The 19,606-nt window shown below is 51.7% G+C and overlaps 1 protein-coding gene across 2 annotated transcripts in view; it reads left to right on the top strand.

The window, feature by feature from the left end:
* The first annotated feature begins 707 nt into the window (after positions 1-707).
* GPSM1 (G protein signaling modulator 1) overlaps positions 708-19,606 on the top strand; it is a 49,630-nt gene continuing 30,731 nt past the window's right edge. The window contains exons 1-7 of one of the 2 annotated variants that reach the window (XM_031601859.2): positions 708-1,074; positions 15,888-16,109; positions 16,548-16,683; positions 16,965-17,107; positions 17,939-18,062; positions 18,701-18,816; positions 19,024-19,179. In XM_031601859.2, the coding sequence (XP_031457719.2) occupies positions 1,016-1,074; positions 15,888-16,109; positions 16,548-16,683; positions 16,965-17,107; positions 17,939-18,062; positions 18,701-18,816; positions 19,024-19,179 (956 nt within the window). In that variant the 5' untranslated portion in view covers positions 708-1,015. The remainder of the gene's footprint in view (positions 1,075-15,887; positions 16,110-16,547; positions 16,684-16,964; positions 17,108-17,938; positions 18,063-18,700; positions 18,817-19,023; positions 19,180-19,606) is intronic. The other variant, XM_031601860.2, reaches the window with a different exon arrangement.

The raw sequence follows: 19,606 nt of genomic DNA, 5'->3' as shown, positions 1-19,606 counted from the left end.
CTAGCAGGGTGTTATTGATCACGTTGTCCCCCAAGCAGAATCTGTGTGCTCTCAGAGGGGCTTTTGTGCAGGTCCCCCGGGATGGAGCACTGCAGCATGCAGGATGTGGCTCTGGCTTTCCTCTGACCACAGGGCTGGTGGGGCTGCTGGGAATGGACAATAAGCAACTGGAACCAGCCAAAACCACAATGTATGTCTGCACTTCTTTGGGGAGTCCACAAGCATAATGATATTTAATTTGGTGTTGCAGCACTAATTTACAAACTGGCTTCTGCTGAGTGATCCATTCACTAAGTTTTATGGGAGCATTGTAGGCCTTAAAAAACAGAGGGAGCTGGATGCAGTGTCTGAAGGTGACCTACATCCTTCTCCAGGCACCTGAGTGACCGTAACCAGCAAAGGCCCCACCGTTCAGCAGGACAGAGCTGCTGCAGGTGAATCCAACTCCTTGCTCCACAACTGTTGCTCCCAGATTTCTGCTGCCAGCACCACAGGGCAGCTCCAGCTGAAAGCTCACTGGAAGAGGGCAGCTCTGCTGTGCCTGTCCTGCCTGCTGGCCTCAGTGTGCGGCTCAGCCCAACCACCCCCAGCTGCTGCCTCTCAGCCTAACAACCTCCAGGTGTGGGCACTTACAGGGCAAAAGCTCTTAAGCTGAGCAAGCCCAGCTGCACCTCATCAAGGAATTAAGTAGCTGCATACGGAGCAGATCTTCAGCAGCGCTCTGCCCACCGAGCGGGGCTGGCTGTGCCCCCCGGTCGCCGCACCCATTAGCGGAGGGCAGCCCCGCACGCTGCGCTGCTCGGCCCGGTCCCACCGCTCCGCTCCCGGGACAGCGGCAGCGCGGAGCCCGCGGGCCGGAGGAAGGGGAGGAGGCGGCCGAGCCGCTGCCCGCCGCGGGCTGACATCAGCCGGAGGAGGGGCCTGCCCGCGAGTTTCTTGGCTCGGCGCATCACTTCCCGCTGCTGCCATACTCCGGTGCCCGGTGCCGGGCTGCGGCTCGGCGGGGCCGGCGCCCATGGCGGGTGCGCCCGGAGGGGACAGCCCGGGCTCTGCTGCCCGCCGGCTCTATTCGAGGTGAGCGGGGCCGGGTGCGGGGCTCGGGGTGGGGAGCGTGGCCCCGACAGCCTTCAGCCCCCACCCGGAGCTCCGCGGCCGCAGGGACCGGAGAGGAGACGGGGGGAGGACGGGAAGGCGGCAGTGGGTGTTCCGGGGCGCTGGGTGAGGGAGAGAAAGGAGCCCCGGCTGCTGGAAGCTGTTGCACGTTTGAGGAAGAACAGAGCGAGAGACTTGAGGGAGAAAAGCAGCTTTGAGGTGGGGGTCGCTCGGTGTGGGGCGTGGTGGGGGCTGGGGCTGCGGGTCCCCATGGCACCAACGCGCCGTGCTCTGTGTTAAGGGTAGTGATGCTCAGACCACGGTGGGCGTTTGCACTGCAGGCTCTCGATTACACTACAGGGATTTGGCTTCCAGCACTTTGGGCGCTGCCCGAATTCACACAGCTCCTGGCTGTCTGCTGCTCGTGCAAAGGCAGTATATTGCCTGTTCTTTTCATTGGGTTCAAAAATCAAGAAGTCTGAATGGGGGTCAGTTAGAGGCCTCCCAGCATTGCAAGCAGCATCTCTTACCCTGCTTGTCCTCACTGTGTTTTGTTTCTCCTCTAGTAGTCAGAAGTGGGGGCAATGTAATATCTGGACTACAGGGGGGAGGGAAGATCACTTGGGCTGCATGCAGCACCCCAGCGTGTTGTCAGCTCTTTTCTCTTCTTTGCAATAATTTTCAGCACAACTGTTGGTTTCTGCAGTGTTTACTAACTTCTCTTGATTGTGTTGTAAACAGTCTCCATCTCACTCATTAATGTCACTACAGCTGTACCTGACCTGAATGTGCAGTGGGCAATTAGAGTGCTCCCTCAGAGCACCAGGGATCCTTCTGGAGAAGATGACATTCTCAGAGGTGGAAAGATTGTTTGGTTTCCTGATGTGGAGGGCAGGGGGTTACAACAGGGTAAGCCTGAGGTTTGCAAGGCAAATCAGGGAGGAAGAATTCCACCTGTGGAATGGACTTTGCTCTGGAATGTCTCCAGTTCATTTTGCACAGGCGTCTAAAGAATTACATGGAATATTCCCATTGTTTTCTGGGTATTGGAACATGTGAAGTTGTGAAAACTTTGTGAAGTCCATTCTTCTGTAGTGTTGAAAGGAAGGCTGTGTTCTGTTCATTCATGAGAAAAGACAGTAATACAAAACTTGGGGGCTTTTTCATAAGTTACAATTGGAGGCACTGCTTCATGACTGTCTGCAGGCCCTGGCAGTCACAGGTGCTTGAAATAGCAGCATTCTCTTGTCAGCCTATGCAGTCAGTTGCAGAAGATGACCCCTCCCTCCCCCCCCAAAAAACCCACCAGGGTTACATTTCTAAAATAGCTGTGCTGCATAATGGATGATCTGAGGGGAAAAAAAAAAAACACCACCATGTAATAGTTTAACGTGTGATGTTGGTTTTGTTGATGTCTGCTTGGGGACTCTGAACAACAACTCATAGCTTCACTGTTTGTGAGTGGTGCTGTCATCCTGAGTTGGAGCTGAGCAGAATGCTCATCCTCTGCTGCAGGGGGGGTCGTGCTGCCCCAGCCTTGGGCAGGGAGTTGAGGCTGGGTTTAATGTATGTTCCTGTGGGACCTGGGGCATCCCATTCATTCTGCTGCCTCTCACCTTGTGGGACTCAGGGAGGGGAGCTCCTTCTGGTGCTACATGTATGAGTTCTGGGAGGGGGATGTGCCTTCTGCCCATGTAGTGCCCAGCATGGTGTGATCTTCCTTTTATTCTGGCCTCTAGGTGCTGCTGTGATTTGGGCAGGTGTTGTCTTGGGAGGACTGGAGGTGGGAAGTACTCAGGAGAAGGAGATGGGAGCTGGCTCTGCAGCTCAGCTTGCATTCCCTTTCTCAAGGCCAGCAATGGGAACATCCCAGATGTTGGGTTTGTTCCTGATGTAGCATAAAGCAGCACTGTCAGCGTGCTGCAGCTACGTGCTGTTCGTGCTACCCCTGGAACACATGCAGGCACATCTCAGGCTTTGTCTCCTTGTATTCTGGCCTCCCAGCCCTGCTGCCCTCCCCTCTCCAGCAGATCCAGTTTTCTGCCACCAGAGAACAGAAAATGTATATACATGTTTTTTGTTCTGATGTGGCTGAGGTGGGTTTTTCTGCTGTTGTGTATTTTTTGCACTTTAGGTGATGTCCAAACTTGCATTCTGCTTTCCTGAAGAACAAGTTTGAACTCGGGTCTTACACAGCCAGAAGCCCTTGGCAGCAAGTTCCTTTGGGTGGAGGGATTTCTTATTTAACTCTTGATGCTGTTTTGCTTTAGGAACAGTTCCATCTCCAAACTGCTCCTTGGCTGTACTTTGTTCCCCCCTCCCGTGTGCCACGTGTCACTGACCAGCTCCCAGAGCTCCAAGCAACATCCCTGTCGTGGAGGGATGCAACCAAAGCACTGAAACAAAAATGCCTCCTATGTGGGCTGCAGGGCCTGGCCACGAAGTGGGGCTGCTGGGTCCTGGGCTGTGGATATGTATATTGTCAGTGGGAAAGCTTTCTCTCTTGCTGAGCTTCTTTCTCTTTTAGGATACTTTTAGTTAAATGTTACCCAATGGAGCTGATTTTCAGAGCAGGCTTAGCAACAAAGTGGCATAAGTGGGATCTTTTTTCCTTCCTGCAAAACAAGCAGGTGGGTCTTGCAGGAGGGATGCTGGCATCCAGAGCCAGCTCTGCCTGTTGTCCAATGCAATGAACCAGTATGTAACAAACACAGCCTGGCAGGTACCCCCACCCCCCCAGTGCTGCTGTGGGTAAAGGAACAGGGAAAGGCACTGCAGCTGCTCTAAGTGCCCAGCAATGTTGTGCAACCACCTAAGGGAAGGAAGTGAAAAATTATCATTACAATGCAGTTTCAAAGGCACTATTAAATGAGCAAGTTGTAGCTCTGCCTTGTACTTAGCTGGCTTGTCCTGGGGTGGAGTGACAGGGTAGTAAGGCCTGGCAGCAGCTGCAGCCTTGGCTCACCCCCAGGAGTGGGGTGAGAACTTAGAGCTGCTTTGTTGAGGCACTGAGCCCTCAAAGTGGGTACCCAAACCCCAAGGCTGTGTCATGTCCCCATCCCATGTGTGCCTGGCTGCTCCCTGCCTTGTGGAAGCCTGGGGATGGGGAAATGCTGAAGTATCTCATTGGTACCTGATTGCTTTTACGTATTTTGGAGGAAATGATAATAAGACCCCTCTGCAAGACCACAGGTGTTGGAGGAGTAGCACAAACCCTGAATGAGCTACTTGGAAGGCAGTGCTGCTATCTGATCATCAACTTCAGGGTGTAAATCCATAGCTTAAAGTCTTCTACTCCCAGTTTTCCTCCAGTGAGAGCACTTTGCCCAGGAATGATGGGCAGTTGCAGTCATAGGCCTCTCCTTTCATACTGAGAGTAGGAAGGATGCAGCTCAAGAAGTTTCCTCTGCTGTGAGCTGGGAGGTCTGTGCAGCTGCAAGAGCTGCTGGAATGTCTGACAGCTGATGGCCTCATCTCCCTTCCTGCTCCTCTTTACCCCTCGTGTCCATCTGGGGCTTTGGAGCTGATGCATCAGCTCTGAACGCTGAAGGGGAAAGATTAAGGAAATAGGCATTTTCCCCACTTTTAAGCCTACGTTCATACAAATAACTCCATATAGGAGCCATTTCATGTTGAGCCCTGACTGCACACGAGAGCAGATGTTCTTACTTGGGAACTGCTTTTAAAAATGTATGGATGAAACTCAGTGCCGTCAGTGGATGCGCACAGTTCGCTCCCTGAGCTGCTGCAAACGCCGGCTGCGCTGTGCCCATGGGAGATGTGCAGTGCTGCACACAGGGGATGCTCCTGTGGGAGCAAATGTTGCCTCGAGCCGTGCAGAGCTCTGCTGTTGAGCCACGAGGGGAGCTGGGGCAGTTTGTTCATTTGCAGCCTTGCTTGTGCTGTGCGCCCTGGTCAGTCTGCAAAGGGATTTCTCTTGTGGGATTGGATTGCAGCAGATCCAGGGCAGTGGGATGGACTTGGCTGTGGGGTTTATGAGTGTTGTGCCAGCACAGGGAGCTGTGGTGCTGTGCTCCCAAAGGGAAGCTGTGGCTCACAGCTGGGGCTGGTGAGTGCTGTGAGTGTGCTTTGACCACAGGGCTGCACCTGCTTGGTGCCCAGCAGCTCTCCTGTGATCCATGCTGCAGTGCTGGGAGCACGAAGAACAGCCTCATCTGTGAGTATCCATCTGTGCCTGAGGAGAGCTGGAAAACGCCAGTTAATACTCATCTCTCTGGGACTATCTATTAATTACTGTCATCTGTGGCTTGTTCTATGGTAGTGGTCAGTGTCCTGTGCTGCTGCTGTATGGGATTGAGTAGGCTCTGGGGGGCTGCATCCATCCCAGGCTTCTGCAGTGCTTAGCAAAGAGTATTTCATTGCAGCCTTCCTAGGAAGATCCCCTGTTTGTAAGGGATAGAATCTGCACATCCTTCAGGGTGAAGGAGAATGAGGGTGGTAAAGCTGGGAGCTGAGTGTCCTGACTCCCACTCCTCCCCTCCAGTGCTTCCTCACCCACATCAGTGAGGTTAATTGTGGGTTGGAAGCACTGGGTTGGTGTCTGAGCAAGCTGTGCAGTGCAGCCTTGTGCCGCACAGTGTGACAATGGGGCTGCTGTTCTGCTTAACGTAGAGGGGGGACAGGAGGTTGTGTGTCTGGAGCTCTAAATACCAGGCTCTGCCTGTCTGCAAGGTTGCCCTGCAAATGTGCTGGGAGTGCTGCACCCCATGGGCTGTGCCAGCAGGAAGGAGCAATGGGGTTGGGGTCTGGTGGCATTGGCTGTATGGACTGTGTCTCTTGGCTACTGTGGGAGGTGGGGGGAAATTGTGTCCTCAATGTTCTGGGGGAGGAGCCTGTTTCTGCTGAGTTCTTGTGAAGTTATCACAGCTGATGCTGTACCAGAAGTCAACCCCTTCCAAAGCAGCATCTTCTGTGCAAATGGCACTGGGGGCTGTATCTTGCTGCAAGACATGGATACCATCAGACTTGCCTTGTTTATGGCCAGGCTTTCTGCAGTGTGAAGGCAGAAATACGACCCTCATTGACTAAACAGATGAAAATCTCTTCAAGTGTGTTTCTCTCTTTTCTGCTCCTGGTTTCAGGGAGGAGCAGTGTGCTTAGGGCAGCCCTTGGGCTGGCTTGTCATGGCAAATGAACTGGGACTTGCACATTAAGTGCAGATGGATGTCCTGGAACTGTGAGAGGCCATGTGAGGCTCGAGGCATTTCCTGGCCTGCTTGTTCCTCTGAGTGTCCGAGCTCCTGCTCTGATCTAAATAACAAACCATATGAGCTCACAGTAATGTGCCCAGAGTTTTAAGGCTGCAGCCCTTGGCCAGTGTTCACACTGACTGCTTCCATCAGGGCTGTGATCCAGGGCAAGCCAGTGTGAGGAGGTGGGTGATTGGAGACTGGTTTGGTGCTTTGCTGGAGAAACAGTGGCTGCTGTGTCATCTGCACCCATCCCTTCTGTGTGCACTGCTGCAGTATGTGTGCTTCCTTCCATAATGATGTTCTTGGGTGGGAAATTGTCCTCAGCTGTGACATCGAGCCCTGATGTCCTGCCCTCGTGTGGAGCTGTGCTTCTGCAGCTTTGGGAAGGGCAGTGAGTGTGTGCAGCCTCAGCTCCAGACAACTGAGTCATCCACCAGGGCTGTCAGCTCTACCCTTGCTGCCTGCCTGAGGCGAACATGGCACAGGGACAGGAGATGTAAATATGCACATACACACACACTTGTCTGCATGGGAGAGAAAAGTAACAGCTCGAAATGGGATTGGAATTTAAAATTGGAAATATTACTGAGCAAAGCCATGTGTGCTGGAGGCTGTGGCTGCTTCTGAAGGCTCCTGGAAGCTGCTCAGACCTGGTGGTGTTCCTACATGTGCATCTGATGCAGTGAGGTGAGGAGCTCTTGTCACCCCTCTGTCCTCCTATTGCTGCTACCTGTGCTCCTGGGGTGCATTTCTTTGCACTGCCTGCTGCTGTGCCTTGTCTTTATCTCTCTGCCAGATGAAGACATCTCTGCAGGAGCAGATTTTGCTGAGAGCATGCATTATTGAGGAGCCAGTAGAAAATGAGCTCCCTTGTTTTGGATGTGTGTGTAACCCTGGTGTTATTTCCTCCCCTCTTTAGCAGCATCAAGGGAGAGAGGAGCAGTGAGTTCCTCGGTGCTACAGAGCAGACTGTGTGCTGCATAGAGCCATTGCAATACCTGGCAGGTTGCAAGCAAAGGCTTAGCCAAAAATGGGTCTGTGGAGGGGTTTCTGTTGCTTGTTCCTCTTTCTGGCTCCTCAGCTGTGTTCTTCTGTCATGCAGGTAATAAATGGTAGAATATTAAACCTATGGCTTCTTCCTTTCTATGTGCATGGTAACAAATGCTTGCTATGCATTGATTGCAGCAACATGGAAGAAATATGGGAGAGAGGGAGAAAATGGAATTGGATGTTAAAGGGATGAGGAGCACAGCCTTAGGAAGGTTGCTTTGGAAAGGGGGCAATTTCCTACTGAAATGGCATTCTGCCTCCCTCCCAGCAGGCATGGCTGTAGGAGAGGTGCACAGCAAAACAGCACAGTAAGAAGATCAGCTGCTCCTTCTCTGAGCTGTTTCTCTGAAGAACATCACTGGTAATTGACCTTTCAGAACACTGTTCCTCTAATTTGGATTCTCCAGCTGCTGGCAGCTCCTTGCCCAGGGTTCTGGCTGTGCTGAGCCCAAAGCAGCATCCCATCTCACTGCCCTGGCAGGGTGTGTGATGCTCATTGTTTTGTGATAGCAAGGAGGAAATTATTAGGGAAATTACTAATGGGCTTGCCATATCCAAGAAACAATGTGTTTATACAAATCCCTGCTATAGAAGAGCAGTACCAGAGTCTATAGCCTGGCTGCAAAGATGAGCCATGCTTTGATCTGTGAAGCAAACTCCTAGCATTATGTGCCTGCATGCTTTAGCACGAGGTCATTGGGTTGGCATTGGTACTGCCTTGTTGGAGCAGGACCTCATGCAATGCAGTGCCTGGCCATGAGCAGGGATTTGCCTCCAAGCTCTTGTTCCATACAGCTGTTCATTGCAGTGCTGCCAAGTGTTTCCAGGGCAGATGCTATCTGTGAAGATATGTTAGGACAGAAGTGCTAAAAATTCTGGGGAACGCAGCAGAGAGTGATGCTGAACAATGCTCTGGAAGGATGAACAGCAGCTTGCAGAGTGCTGGAGCCCCAGGGTATCCCACAGAGCCAACAGACACCAATGCACAGTGCTAGACAGTGGGTCTGTTCTGCTCGGGCTGGCAAAGCAGTGTGTAACTCTCACCTTGCATGTGAGCTGTGCTGCTGTGAGGCCTGGCTAGCTGGGAGTGCTGCCATACTTTGCCTTATGAGCATGCAGATTAAAGCTGATGGTGCATGTGGGTTTTCCATAACGTCACCAAGAACCCAAAAGCACTTTTGCTGTGGTTCTGCAGAGGCTGGGTTTGTACAGAGGGGCTGCAAAAGCTGTCTAGGGATGTTGGTGGGGGCTGCGGGGCTCCCTGGTGGATATTGGAGCTCTCAGGGGAACTGCTTTCTTTTCAAAGATGTGGATGTTGTGTTTAGGAAACCCAGGAGGTGCCCAGTGGCTGTGAAACAGCCATGGGGAGCAGCAGTGTTGGGGTTGCTGCCCCTTTGGATGCACCACGCTCAGTTGCTGTGCTTCTGCTGATTGCTTTTTGGGTGGGTCCTGCAGAGGAGGGCTGTGTTTGTGCTGTTCCTACCATTAAGGACACATTAAACCCCTTCCTATGGGAGTGCTGGTGCTCCAGAGGTCTCTGGGTGAGCTCTGATTGCTCAGCATCTCCCTGGCTTGCAGCCTGGTGGCTCAGGCTGCTTTCAGAAGGATCCCAAAGGCCTCTCCTGGTGCAAAGTGCTTGGCTGGGGGCTGAGAGGAGCAGGAGAGACAGGAAAGGAACAGCACCAATTGGCTGTAGGTTGCTGAGGATTCCGTGGGAAAAGCACACTGTGAACTTTGCTATCATTACCTGCTACCCTGCACCATGATGCTCCGTTTGCAGGCTGGCAGCTCACATGGGTCTGTGGGCAGGAGAGAGGCAGCTGTTGGAGCTGGGCAGGTATAGGCAGGCTCAGGCTGCCTGTATGTGGGGGCTGTGGGCTGCAGGTGGGGGCTGGCAGGCAGGGGTTAGCCATGTGGTGGTCCCTATCCTTGCTGGCACTTGGCAGCATCTCTTCACTGTGCGGTGGTTTTCCTGGGTCTGTGCTCTGAGGCAGGAGCAGCTGGCAGCTGAGATGAAGGAGAAGCCATTTTCAATGCCAAACATGGTGCAAACGCAGCCTTGTGTGTCAGTGGGTGAAAGAAGTTGAGCAGCACAGGAAGAACAGAGTAAGCGGGTCAGCCGTCCTCATTGTATCGCTGCTGGTGAGTCAACTGCTTGTAAACATAGTTGGTTTTGATGTATGCTGTAATTGGAACTCTGTGTTTTGCAGCAGGGGCAGCGTGCTGATTTAAATCACGGAATATATTTTAGTGAGAGGAAGCGCTGACCCAACTGCCAAAGCAACGTTATAATGAAAAGCCATTCAGACTTCACGTCCTCTGTTGCCCTCTGGTTTCTGGAAGTGACGGAAGGAAATAGCACTCTGCTTCTGGAGAAATCGTCCCCTGAGTGTTGTTTTGTTGCTGCGTGATGGATTAATTTCATTGATGGCATCAGCGCTGTGCGAGAGAGCCGCAGGCTCGTGGGGAGCTCAGGAAGCTTTCCTGGTTGTGCTGAGAGCAGTGAGCTCGTCTGATACACACAGTGACCACACTGCACATCCTGTTGCAGCAGGGCTCTTCCTGAGAGGGAGCTCTCCTGCACTGTCCCTCTTCCGAGATGCTTTGCTTTGTCCATGCCTTTCCATGGATCTGTTCGGTTTGGGAGTCAGAACATTTCTTAGTGGGTTGATGTCCAAATTGGAACCTCCTTAATCATGATTCTCTCAGTCACTGTGATGTTTTATTTAAGTGTGTTGAGTATGGGTAGTGAGTGAAACAGTTAACCAGGATCAACAGAAATTCACATTTGCACCTTAATCCCAACTGAGCCACCTCCAACACTGCCAGTTAATTAGATCCCATCATGATCCTTTTAATGTTTGAGTAATTTTGGACAACCATAGTTAAAACTTGTTGCATGGCATCTGGGAAGTGAAATCTCTAACAAGCAATAGGCACAATTACACTTTATTCTGCTCCTGCTGCAGTAGGTGCTGTGCTGGGCTATTCCATGCAGTCACCTCCTGCAAATCCCTTACTCTGCATTGAGCCCTGGGCTCTGGACCTTGCATTCTCTTCTCCCCTGCACATCCGCGTGGGTTTGCTGTTGGATGGGCACTGCTGGGGCTGGGAGGTGCCTGGAGCAGGGAGCACTGGGTGCCTTGGGTTTCTGAGCAGACAACGAGGGGGGTGGATTCAAATTGCTGATGATGATGCAGCATGTTGGAGCCACTAAGAGTTGAAATGGTGTTTTATTCAGCTCTACTAATCAGAGGGTGAATGCAGCTAAATACAGCTGTCTTCCTTGCTGTCATTTGGTATTTATTAGCAAATATGCAGTGGAATTGAATTCCTTGTAAGTACTTTGCAGCTAACGGTAGGTGGCAATTAACTGAAATGAGTACTGTCGAGCACGGATGCTACCATCAGTGAGTGGAAGAGGAGCCAGCACATGGCCCCAGCAGCTTCCAGAACACCCTGTTGTTTTCCCCTTTGGGTTCCCTTTATCGGGACTGCAGTGAAAACAGCTTCTTGTGTGCCTCAGGCTGCCTGCTTCTGCCAAGGGTAGCTTGGGCCTGTGCTGTTCTGTGGGTGAGCAGGGAGAGGACAAATAGGAGTTATCCATGCGGTGTTTGGCAAGGGAAAAGCAAAGATTTGGGAAGAGTGGGTGGTTGGGGTGCTGCACTGCAGCTCCAAGAGTAGTGTTCCCCCATCTGGGGACCTGGATCATCACGGAAATCCTAAAGATAAAGCTGTTTTGACAGCTAAGGTGATCACTGTTAATGGCACTTGGTGCTGTTCTGCTTTGCTTCTTGCTTGGCAGTGTTCTCAGCATTCCTGGGCCCCTCGCTGCCTTCTCTGTACTGAGGGTGTTATTCTATGAATCCTCATGCCTTGTCTGTGCACCCCTTGTAAAGGAACATCTTTTGCTCTCTATTCTTTCAGTATCTTGCCAGGCAGCCAAAAGACAGTCTGTGCTGTGCTGTCATTAGCTGCTGTCTGGCAGTGATGGATGACCCTGTGAGATCTTGTTGTTAACGGCAGTATCAGCCCTTCCTGTTCTTCTCAGCTCTTCCTGCCTTCAGATCACAGCTATCCTCCTGAGAAGAAGTTAAGGCAGAGGGAGGGGGTCCTTCTGCCTGCTGTGTGCCAGCAGTGATGCACGCTCCTGTAGTTGCAATGCACCATCAGTTGCAGTGATGGGGCTGAGCAGCGCATGGTGCTGTGCCATTTGTTTGTCCCCCAGTGGAATACAGTGCAGACTGCAGAACTCATCTGTGGCCAAACTGCTTTATGCTTAGCCTCTGATTGCTTCTGATAAGCACAGTCTTTTTTGCTGTTGTTTCTTAAATGCCTGCATTGCCCCATGTTAGGTACTTTTTGCATAAGGAGCCAAATGCTCCCAGAGCTGCCCTGGCTGCAGCCCTGTGGCTGTATGCATAGCCCACATGCAGTGCAGCTATAGGACCTGCTTGGTGCTCCCACTGGGAGCTGTTGCTGGGACCCTGCCCAATACACACAGCAGTGTTCTGGTTCCTACATTATGACTGGGGTCTTTAAAACTCTATCCTGATCTGGCTGGATTTGACATGTTCAGTCAACTCCATGCATTCAGGGAAAATCATTTTGCTGTTCTTGTGCTCTTGCTGTGAGCTAGGAAGGCCACCAGGCTCACCAGAATGCCCACGATCTGCATGTTTTCTGCCACCTAGGAATCCTGCCTGTCTGGAAGAAGGTGCAGATCTCTGCATGTGGTTTGCACTTAGGGCAGGGGCAAGGCTGCTCCTTTGGACTCCATTGTCCTTTTGTTTTTCTCCCCCATACTGTGCTATTAGCAAAGAGGTTGCATGCACTGGAGTTGCATTTACAGGCTTTGACGTTTTAGCTGTGGAAGGAAGAAAAGCAGCTCGTGTTCTGCAGAGTCACCTCTGAACCACGCCATATGGCCCAGCGCCTTCAGCTTCTCAACAGCAATTTGCTGGCTCAGGAAGGAGTGAATCTTCTTTTCTGGAATTAAGGATGAGCAGTAGGTGTTTGCTGAGGTAGAATTGAGCCCAGGCACTCTGCCTGGCTGTCAGCACAGGGTGAGGGGGTAGAAGGCTGTGCCTTCTCACATGGGAATGTTTAGGAGGCCAACTAACTGGACTGGTGTGTGGTGTATGGGATCTGCCTTCTGCTTGGTGCCAGCCTCTGGAAGCTGCTAGGACCATTCCTGGAGCTGACGGACGAGGCCTCTTCAGAGTCTGTTGAGCTGCTGTGTGATTCTGCCCAGAGATGTCCCTGTTCTGGAGCAGCTCTGAGCTCCTCTCCTGACAAGCAGAGATATGCAGCACCAGGAGCTCTGGTTGCAGCAGTGACATGGGCAGCTGATGCAGCCACAGAGGCAAGGCACAGTGGAAAGAAACCAGTTCTGAAAGGAGATGAGTGCTTGTCTTGGACCTGATCATCTCTTGGGCTCATCCAGAGCCCTTCTTCTTTGGGCAGCGCTGAACACATGAATGAGGCAGGACTCTTGTTTCTGGATTTTAGCTGTGGACTCACTTCTCTTGTACGTGAAACCAGCAGATGACAAAGGATGTTCTATTTAGAGGGAAGAGGACACTACTTTCTCTAGGTCTCTCAAAGCAAAAGCAGCACTGCTATTCCCCTCTCCTTCTGAGGACAGCATACAGGAGAGGGAAGAAGTGAAGCTCTGGACTCCAGCAGCTTGCTGGTAACAAGGATGGAGTGAGAACAGGAGAGCAGTGCGGGTTGTGTGAGTGGGAAGATGCCATCAGCATCTTCCAAACCCCAGCTCCCCCTGGTGAGCTCTGCAGTGAGAGCTGTCTGCAGGACTGTGCCTGGTGGTCCTCAGCCCTGTTCCCTCCTCCTGCCTGTGGGTTTGGAGCTCTGGGTTTACATCCAGAAAATGCGCAAGCTGCAGAAGAAGAGGTACGAAGGGGCTCAGGGGCTTTGTGGGAGGAAATGGGGCTCCCACTTGTCTGTCTGACTCAGTTCATTCAAGGCTGATTCACTTGAATGGCAGATGCCCCTCTTCTGCTGAAATCAGCCTCGTCGTTTCTTACAGTTCAGCTTTGGCCAATGGAAGCTGCTGGGCATGCAGTGATGGGATGCGTGAGGCTGTTTGTTGCTGAACCTTTAGTTGTTTCCTGTGCTCTTTGTGTTGTGTTTCTGAGTGCTTCTAAAGTGCTGTGGTGACCGAATTACACTGCGTTCTTCCTGGAATTAGCCCTGGCTGTGGGAAGGGCAGGCGAGTTGCAGGAGTGGGTTGTGCTTCTGTTTAGCATTGCTGTCTTCAGCTCCTGTCCCTTCACATGGCAGCAGAGGCTTGGCTGAGCGTGGAACAGCCTCCCCTCCCTCCACTGTGTGCTGAGGTCCCGAACTGAGCAGTGATGCTAATTAGATAAGGCAGATATGCTGCTGAGCAGCCTGTTCAAGGGCAAACAGATTTCCATTAGGCTGCGTGCACTGGAGGGCTGTGTCACTGCTGTGTGCCCAAGCACCAGGAAAGCTCCTGGGGAGTGTGAGTGTGCACAGGTGTGTGTGCCAGGGCAGAGCTGAGGCACGCTGTGTGCTTCTAGCAATGCTTCCACCTGCAAATGGAGGCTGAGCAGGATGCTGCTCTTTGGAATACTCATCTGGGCTCTGTTACTGCAGTAGGGAACCATCACTGTTCAGATCACATAACAGTTGTGGTCAGTCCACGACTGCAGTGCCATGAATGAGGTAAGCTGTTCTCCAGCTCAGTCCTTAGACTCTGTGTTGGGTGAACTCAGGCTGCTAAAGAGAGCCTGGTTATTGGGATGAGCTTTGGTTGTGGAAATGTGAAATGAAATAATGCAGAGTGTGCTTCTGTCTGCAGCCTCCCAACTGGAACCCGGTCTCAGTTTCTGTGACAGTGGCTCCATCCCCCCATGTTGAGTCCTTTCAAGTTTCTTCTCTGCTGCTAAGTTGTCTGAATTTATTTTTGCTCATTTAAGTGCTCTTTTTCTTTCTCCAGTCCCAAACCTTCTTGGGGACTGTTGGCAGACGCCTGTCAGTGCCTGATAGGGACACCAGATGCCTGCTCTAGTGATCTGCAAACCACACAGCTTGCCATGATCCCGCAATGGGCCCCTTGAACTCAACACACTGCAGCAGAAGCTCATTCTTACTAATTTTCTTGTGGCTTGGCTCAATGATCTGTGGAGAGGAGTTAAACATTTTTAGTACCAACAGTCAAACTTTTTCCTCTTTCCTGTATCAAACAGGGGTTCAGGCATGGAGCAATGCTGTGCTGGCACTGCGAGCAGCCTTCTTGCACAAGCAAAATAGCCCCTTGGGTGGGGGCTGTGGAGGAGCTCTGTGGGTTGAGGTGGGAGCTCTCAGGGGTTGTGAAACAGCTCCTTTCTCCCTGCTGTTATTTGGTGGCTTTGGGGACCAAAGAACAGTGAGATGGGAGAGGTTGCAGGGCTGGGCCTGGATGTGTTGTGAGGGTGATACTGGGGGAGGCATCTCCCAGTGTTCCATATGTGCCTGTATAGGAGGCAGCAGTGGGGCTGTGGCCATCCCATGTGAGTGAGTGTGTTGCTCTCAATTTGCATAGCACAGCCGAGCTCCGTGCAGCACTGTTTTGCTGAGAACAGAATTAAAACCTCCTTTTGAGTGTTTATCATCTTCTGTCTGACCCTTGCTTTTCCAACTCGGATGAGTGAGCTGTAATTTTTCAGAGCGGACGTCTGCCTTTGACCTATGTGGCTTTGAGTTTTTAAAATACATGAGGCAGAAAGGAAAAAAGCCAAAAGGAGCAAAGAGAAGGCTCTGAGCAGAAACACAGGAACACACTGCATTCATCTCCCCACCCTCCTCGTGCAGGAGCTGACTTTTCAAATGCAAGCTCTCATACGTGTGACCTGTCCTGGTGGGTGTGAGGCTGCTCTGAGCTCCTGGGGATGGTTGTGATGTAGGATTTGGTGGGGAGGAGGGCATTCCCTTCCCTTGAGTCAGTGGCAGCAGCTTTGCTCCTCTGTGCTCACAGCCCAGTTTGCGCTGCTGCCAAAGGTGTTGAGAAACAGGAGGGGGAGCAGCTCTCCTGGAGGCTGACATGCAGAGTGCCTGTGGAAAAAGTGACAGGCAGAGCTAATGGAAAGCAGCCCAGCTGCTCAGCCAGGGAGCTGTGTGCAGCCCAGTGTTGCTCTGGTATCCAATGAGGAGGTGTTGGGCTTTGGCTGCCCTCTCTGTCCCCCCTGAGGAAGCAGCATAGACACCAGCAGCCTGGGTGTGAGGCTTTTGTGCTGTGCACCCCCTGGAAGAAGAGCAGGTGCCATGCTATGCTCAGGATGCCAGCACGCAATGTGGGCACTGGGAGGCAAGAGTTCCTTGTTCTGCTTCCTACCAACCCAAGGGCTGCTTGTGGCTGCTCGCAGGTGCAGTCTGTAGCTCTGGGTGCTTCTGTCTCACATGCAGGAGTTTTTCCTGATGCAGTGAGCTGAGTTGGCTTTTTAACACTGCATGGTGACGTGGGCACGCTGGGTCTAAAATCTCTGAAGGTGAGCATTTTGCTTTTGGCAGAATGGAAGCATCCTGCCTGGAGCTGGCCCTGGAAGGAGAGCGTCTGTGTAAGGCAGGGGACTTCAAAGCTGGGGCAGCCTTCTTCGAAGCAGCGGTGCAGGTGGGGACAGAGGACCTGAAGACTCTCAGTGCCATCTACAGTCAGCTGGGCAATGCCTATTTCTACCTAAAGGAGTACTCCAAGGCCTTGGAGTACCATAAGCATGACCTCACGCTGGCCAGGTAAGCATGTTGGCCATTCTTCATCCTTATCAGAATTTGAGCAAAGGAAAGTTCTGTGGCATCTGAGCCCAACAGCCTGAGAGAATCTGCTTTAGAAATGAGAATCCAAGTTAGCTCTGAGGTGTGGAATTCAATATTGTGTAAAGAACTCAGGAGGCAGAGGAAGGGATATGGAAGAGGGTGGCTGGAGCAAGAGCAGGGCAGCGTCTGATTCTTCCCTCCCCAGGCACTCATGGGAAGCACACTTGAAGTCATTAGAACTGTCCAACTAAGAAAGTAAAACAGGAGTGTCATCAGAAGCTGGGCATGCCATGGTGTCCCTACCATGCGGTGTTTGCTACAACTTTGCTTGCTATAACTTGAATTTTGCCCCCAACAGTTGATGAATAAATGTCTGTCAGCTCTTCAAAACTTTTCCCTTCTTTGTGTCATTTGTAGGACCATTGGGGACCGCATTGGAGAAGCCAAGGCCAGCGGCAACCTTGGGAATACATTGAAAATACTTGGGCAGTTTGATGAAGCTGTTGTTTGTTGCCAGAGACACCTGGACATTTCTCAGGAGCAAGGAGACAAGGTAACTGCTTCATGGCATCCAGCAGGAGACACTTCCTGTCTTGAAAGTTAATCCACCTTCAAGCAAATGATGACGTGGTGGAGGTGAGCCCTGGTAGGAGCTGGGATGTCAGACTCTCCCTTCTGATGCTGTTGAAAGGAAAAGCTGGCGTGGCAGTGAGGGTGGTAAAGGAGAACGTGGGTTCTCTGGCTTTGGCTGAGCAACTCTGCCCAGCAATGGAAAAGGCCATGTTGGAATGGGGGGAGTAATGCTTTGCTGCACCTTGCTCTTCTTCCTTTTAGATAGGTGAAGCCAGAGCACTCTATAACATAGGAAATGTTTACCATGCCAAGGGAAAGCATTTATCTTGGAACGTGGCCCAAGACCCGGGTTACCTGCCTCAGGAAGTCAAGGAGATGCTACAGAAAGCTTCAGAATACTATGAGTGAGTATTCAAGTGTGGCCACCCCTCTGTGCTGCAGGGAACTGGCATCAGTCACTGATAAAATACTGTTACCAAGTAAGAATATTCCTCCAACCGTGAGGTGCCAAGGCATGCTAGTGAATTCATCTCAAGGAAGGCAAGGGAAGGACTGCATGCTTTTCTAGAGCTTGAGCTAATACTTTTCCTACTACTGCCTCAATAAAAGCCTTTGCAGCTTGGCTTTGCATGCACTGATGTTCAGTAGTCTGCTCCTCAGTCTGGGAGGAGAGCTCCTGCTGCTCTCTGCTGGCCTTGGTGGGAATGGATCCCTGTGCACCTCTTGCTGTGGCCACAAACAGAGCTGCTTCTCCCAAAGGATCAGGCTTTTCCTTTGAAGTCGTGTTTCCCCTTTAAGGCATCTGTAGTTCATTCTGCTGTAACATCCTTCTTTCTTAAGCAGTTGTAAAGTTCACTCTGTCCAGTGCAGGGAGGTTATTGCCTGACTTGTTTTAGGCCAGTGGTTTTCTCCTGCTATCTCAGCCTTTTTTCAATAACACAGGCTATTGAAACAGCTTTTTATATGGAGAGAACACCAAGATCTTGTATTGGTCTCCTCCTGTCTGAGGATGTGTTAGTGCTGATGTACGGCTCACCAGCCTTTCCCCAGTGAGTGATGCATGTTGCACAGGCAGTGATGAGATTTGTGCCAGCCAGGAGCTGTGTGTGTGCTGGATAGGGATCTTCCCTTATCCCTAGGTTCATTCCTGCCCTGTTGGGGGTAATATCTCTTCTCTGATGCTCCTAGCAACCCTTGTGCTGTGGGAGGACAAATATTGCTCTGCTTCCTTGCAGGAGGAACCTGTCCCTGGTGAAGGAGCTGGGGGACAGAGCTGCACAGGGCCGTGCTTATGGCAACCTTGGCAACACGCAGTACCTGCTGGGCAACTTCAGTGAAGCCATTGCCTTCCACAAGGAGGTGGGAAAAAACCCAGGGGTCATCCTGGGGGCTGGGAGGGCTGATAGGGAGCAAAGTTTCTGCTCAGCCCTGGGGGGCACGGACCCCCATGTGTGTCAGCCCCTGCCCTGATGTGCAGTGCTGCCTTTCTGCATTCCTCATCAGCACCTGATGAGCAGAGCAAGGGCAGGGTGCTGTTGGCTTGGAAATGAAAGGAGATTTAAGGGCAATTTGCAGCTGGGCCTAGGAAAGGCTTTTCTGTGCTTAATTTGTGCCAGTCTAAATTTTAATACATGCAAGCCATGAATTGAATTAAGCTGCTGAAAGAGCTGTTGATCAGGAATAATTGTTGTTTGTAGAGCACATACTTTGTGAAGCTTTTCGGAGGGGTGAGAGGAGACAACTCTGCCCCAGTTCAAATGCAATTTGAAGTTTCTTGGTGAGAGCTGACACTTTCTTTCAAAGCAGGGGCTGCTGAGCATGTGGGGCAGTCAGACCCTGCCAGAGCTGCTCTGGATGCAGCCCTGATATGCGTATGCACCACTGCATTTCTGGATGTGAACTCTTGCAAAGCAAAAGAAGCTAATCTCCCAGCAAGGTTGCTGTGTAACAGAAGCCTGGCAGTGCCAGCTGTACTCATTAATCTGTGTCTGCTGCAGCGCCTGGCTATTGCTAAGGAGTTTGGGGACAAAGCAGCCGAGAGGAGAGCATACAGCAACCTGGGCAATGCACACATCTTCCTTGGGAGATTTGACATCTCTGCTGAATACTACAAGTAAGTGCCAGGAGTTGAAGCAGATGTGGGGCAGGTGTTCCCTGCAAAACCTCAGCGGATTCATAGATGGGGAGATGATGGGATTTGGTGGCCAACTGCTTGTGTGATGCTTGGCAGCAGTGCCACTACTTTCCAGCTCCAATGCCACGTACATATGGATGTCCTGCTGCCCTGCAATGACCAGCTCTCTTGTCTCCACCTGTCCAGGAAGACACTCCAACTCTCCAGACAACTCAAAGACCAAGCAGTAGAGGCCCAGGCTTGCTACAGTCTTGGAAACACATACACACTGCTTCAGGACTATGAGAAAGCAATTGAATACCATCTAAAACACCTGGTGATAGCACAGGAGCTGGGAGACAGGTAAGGGAATGCCTCCAGGGATGGCTTCTCTGTTCTTGGGCTCTGAGCACTGTCCTGTCTTGGTTATCTATTGCTCTGTGTTGCTGGAGATGAGGAATAGCAATGTGCAATACTGAAGGTCTTCAGCAGTCTCTGAGGACGTGGTGTTTGGTCCTGTTTGCCAGGGGAGTAAGAGTGATGTGAATGAGACCTTTATCATCCCACTGAAACCCAGAGATCGTGTCCTTATGGCTGTGCCTTCTTCAGCATCACTGCCAGCAGCTCAGGGAAGCCGGGTGTCCTCCACTAGATGGAGCAGGAACACACAAACGGAGCACCGTGGCACTGTCAGGGCAATATCTGCTCGGGGAACATCTAATCCCACCCAAGGGTGAATCATGCTGTGGGGGTGCATCCTGTGGGCTCCTTCATTTCTGGGAACACGCCC

This window comes from Phasianus colchicus, chromosome 19 (assembly GCF_987193195.1).
Source record: "Phasianus colchicus chromosome 19, bPhaCol1.hap1.1, whole genome shotgun sequence".
NCBI classification, from domain to species: domain Eukaryota; kingdom Metazoa; phylum Chordata; class Aves; order Galliformes; family Phasianidae; genus Phasianus; species Phasianus colchicus.
Note: the sequence above shows the minus strand (reverse complement) of the source record. Positions and strands in the feature narration are given on the sequence as shown.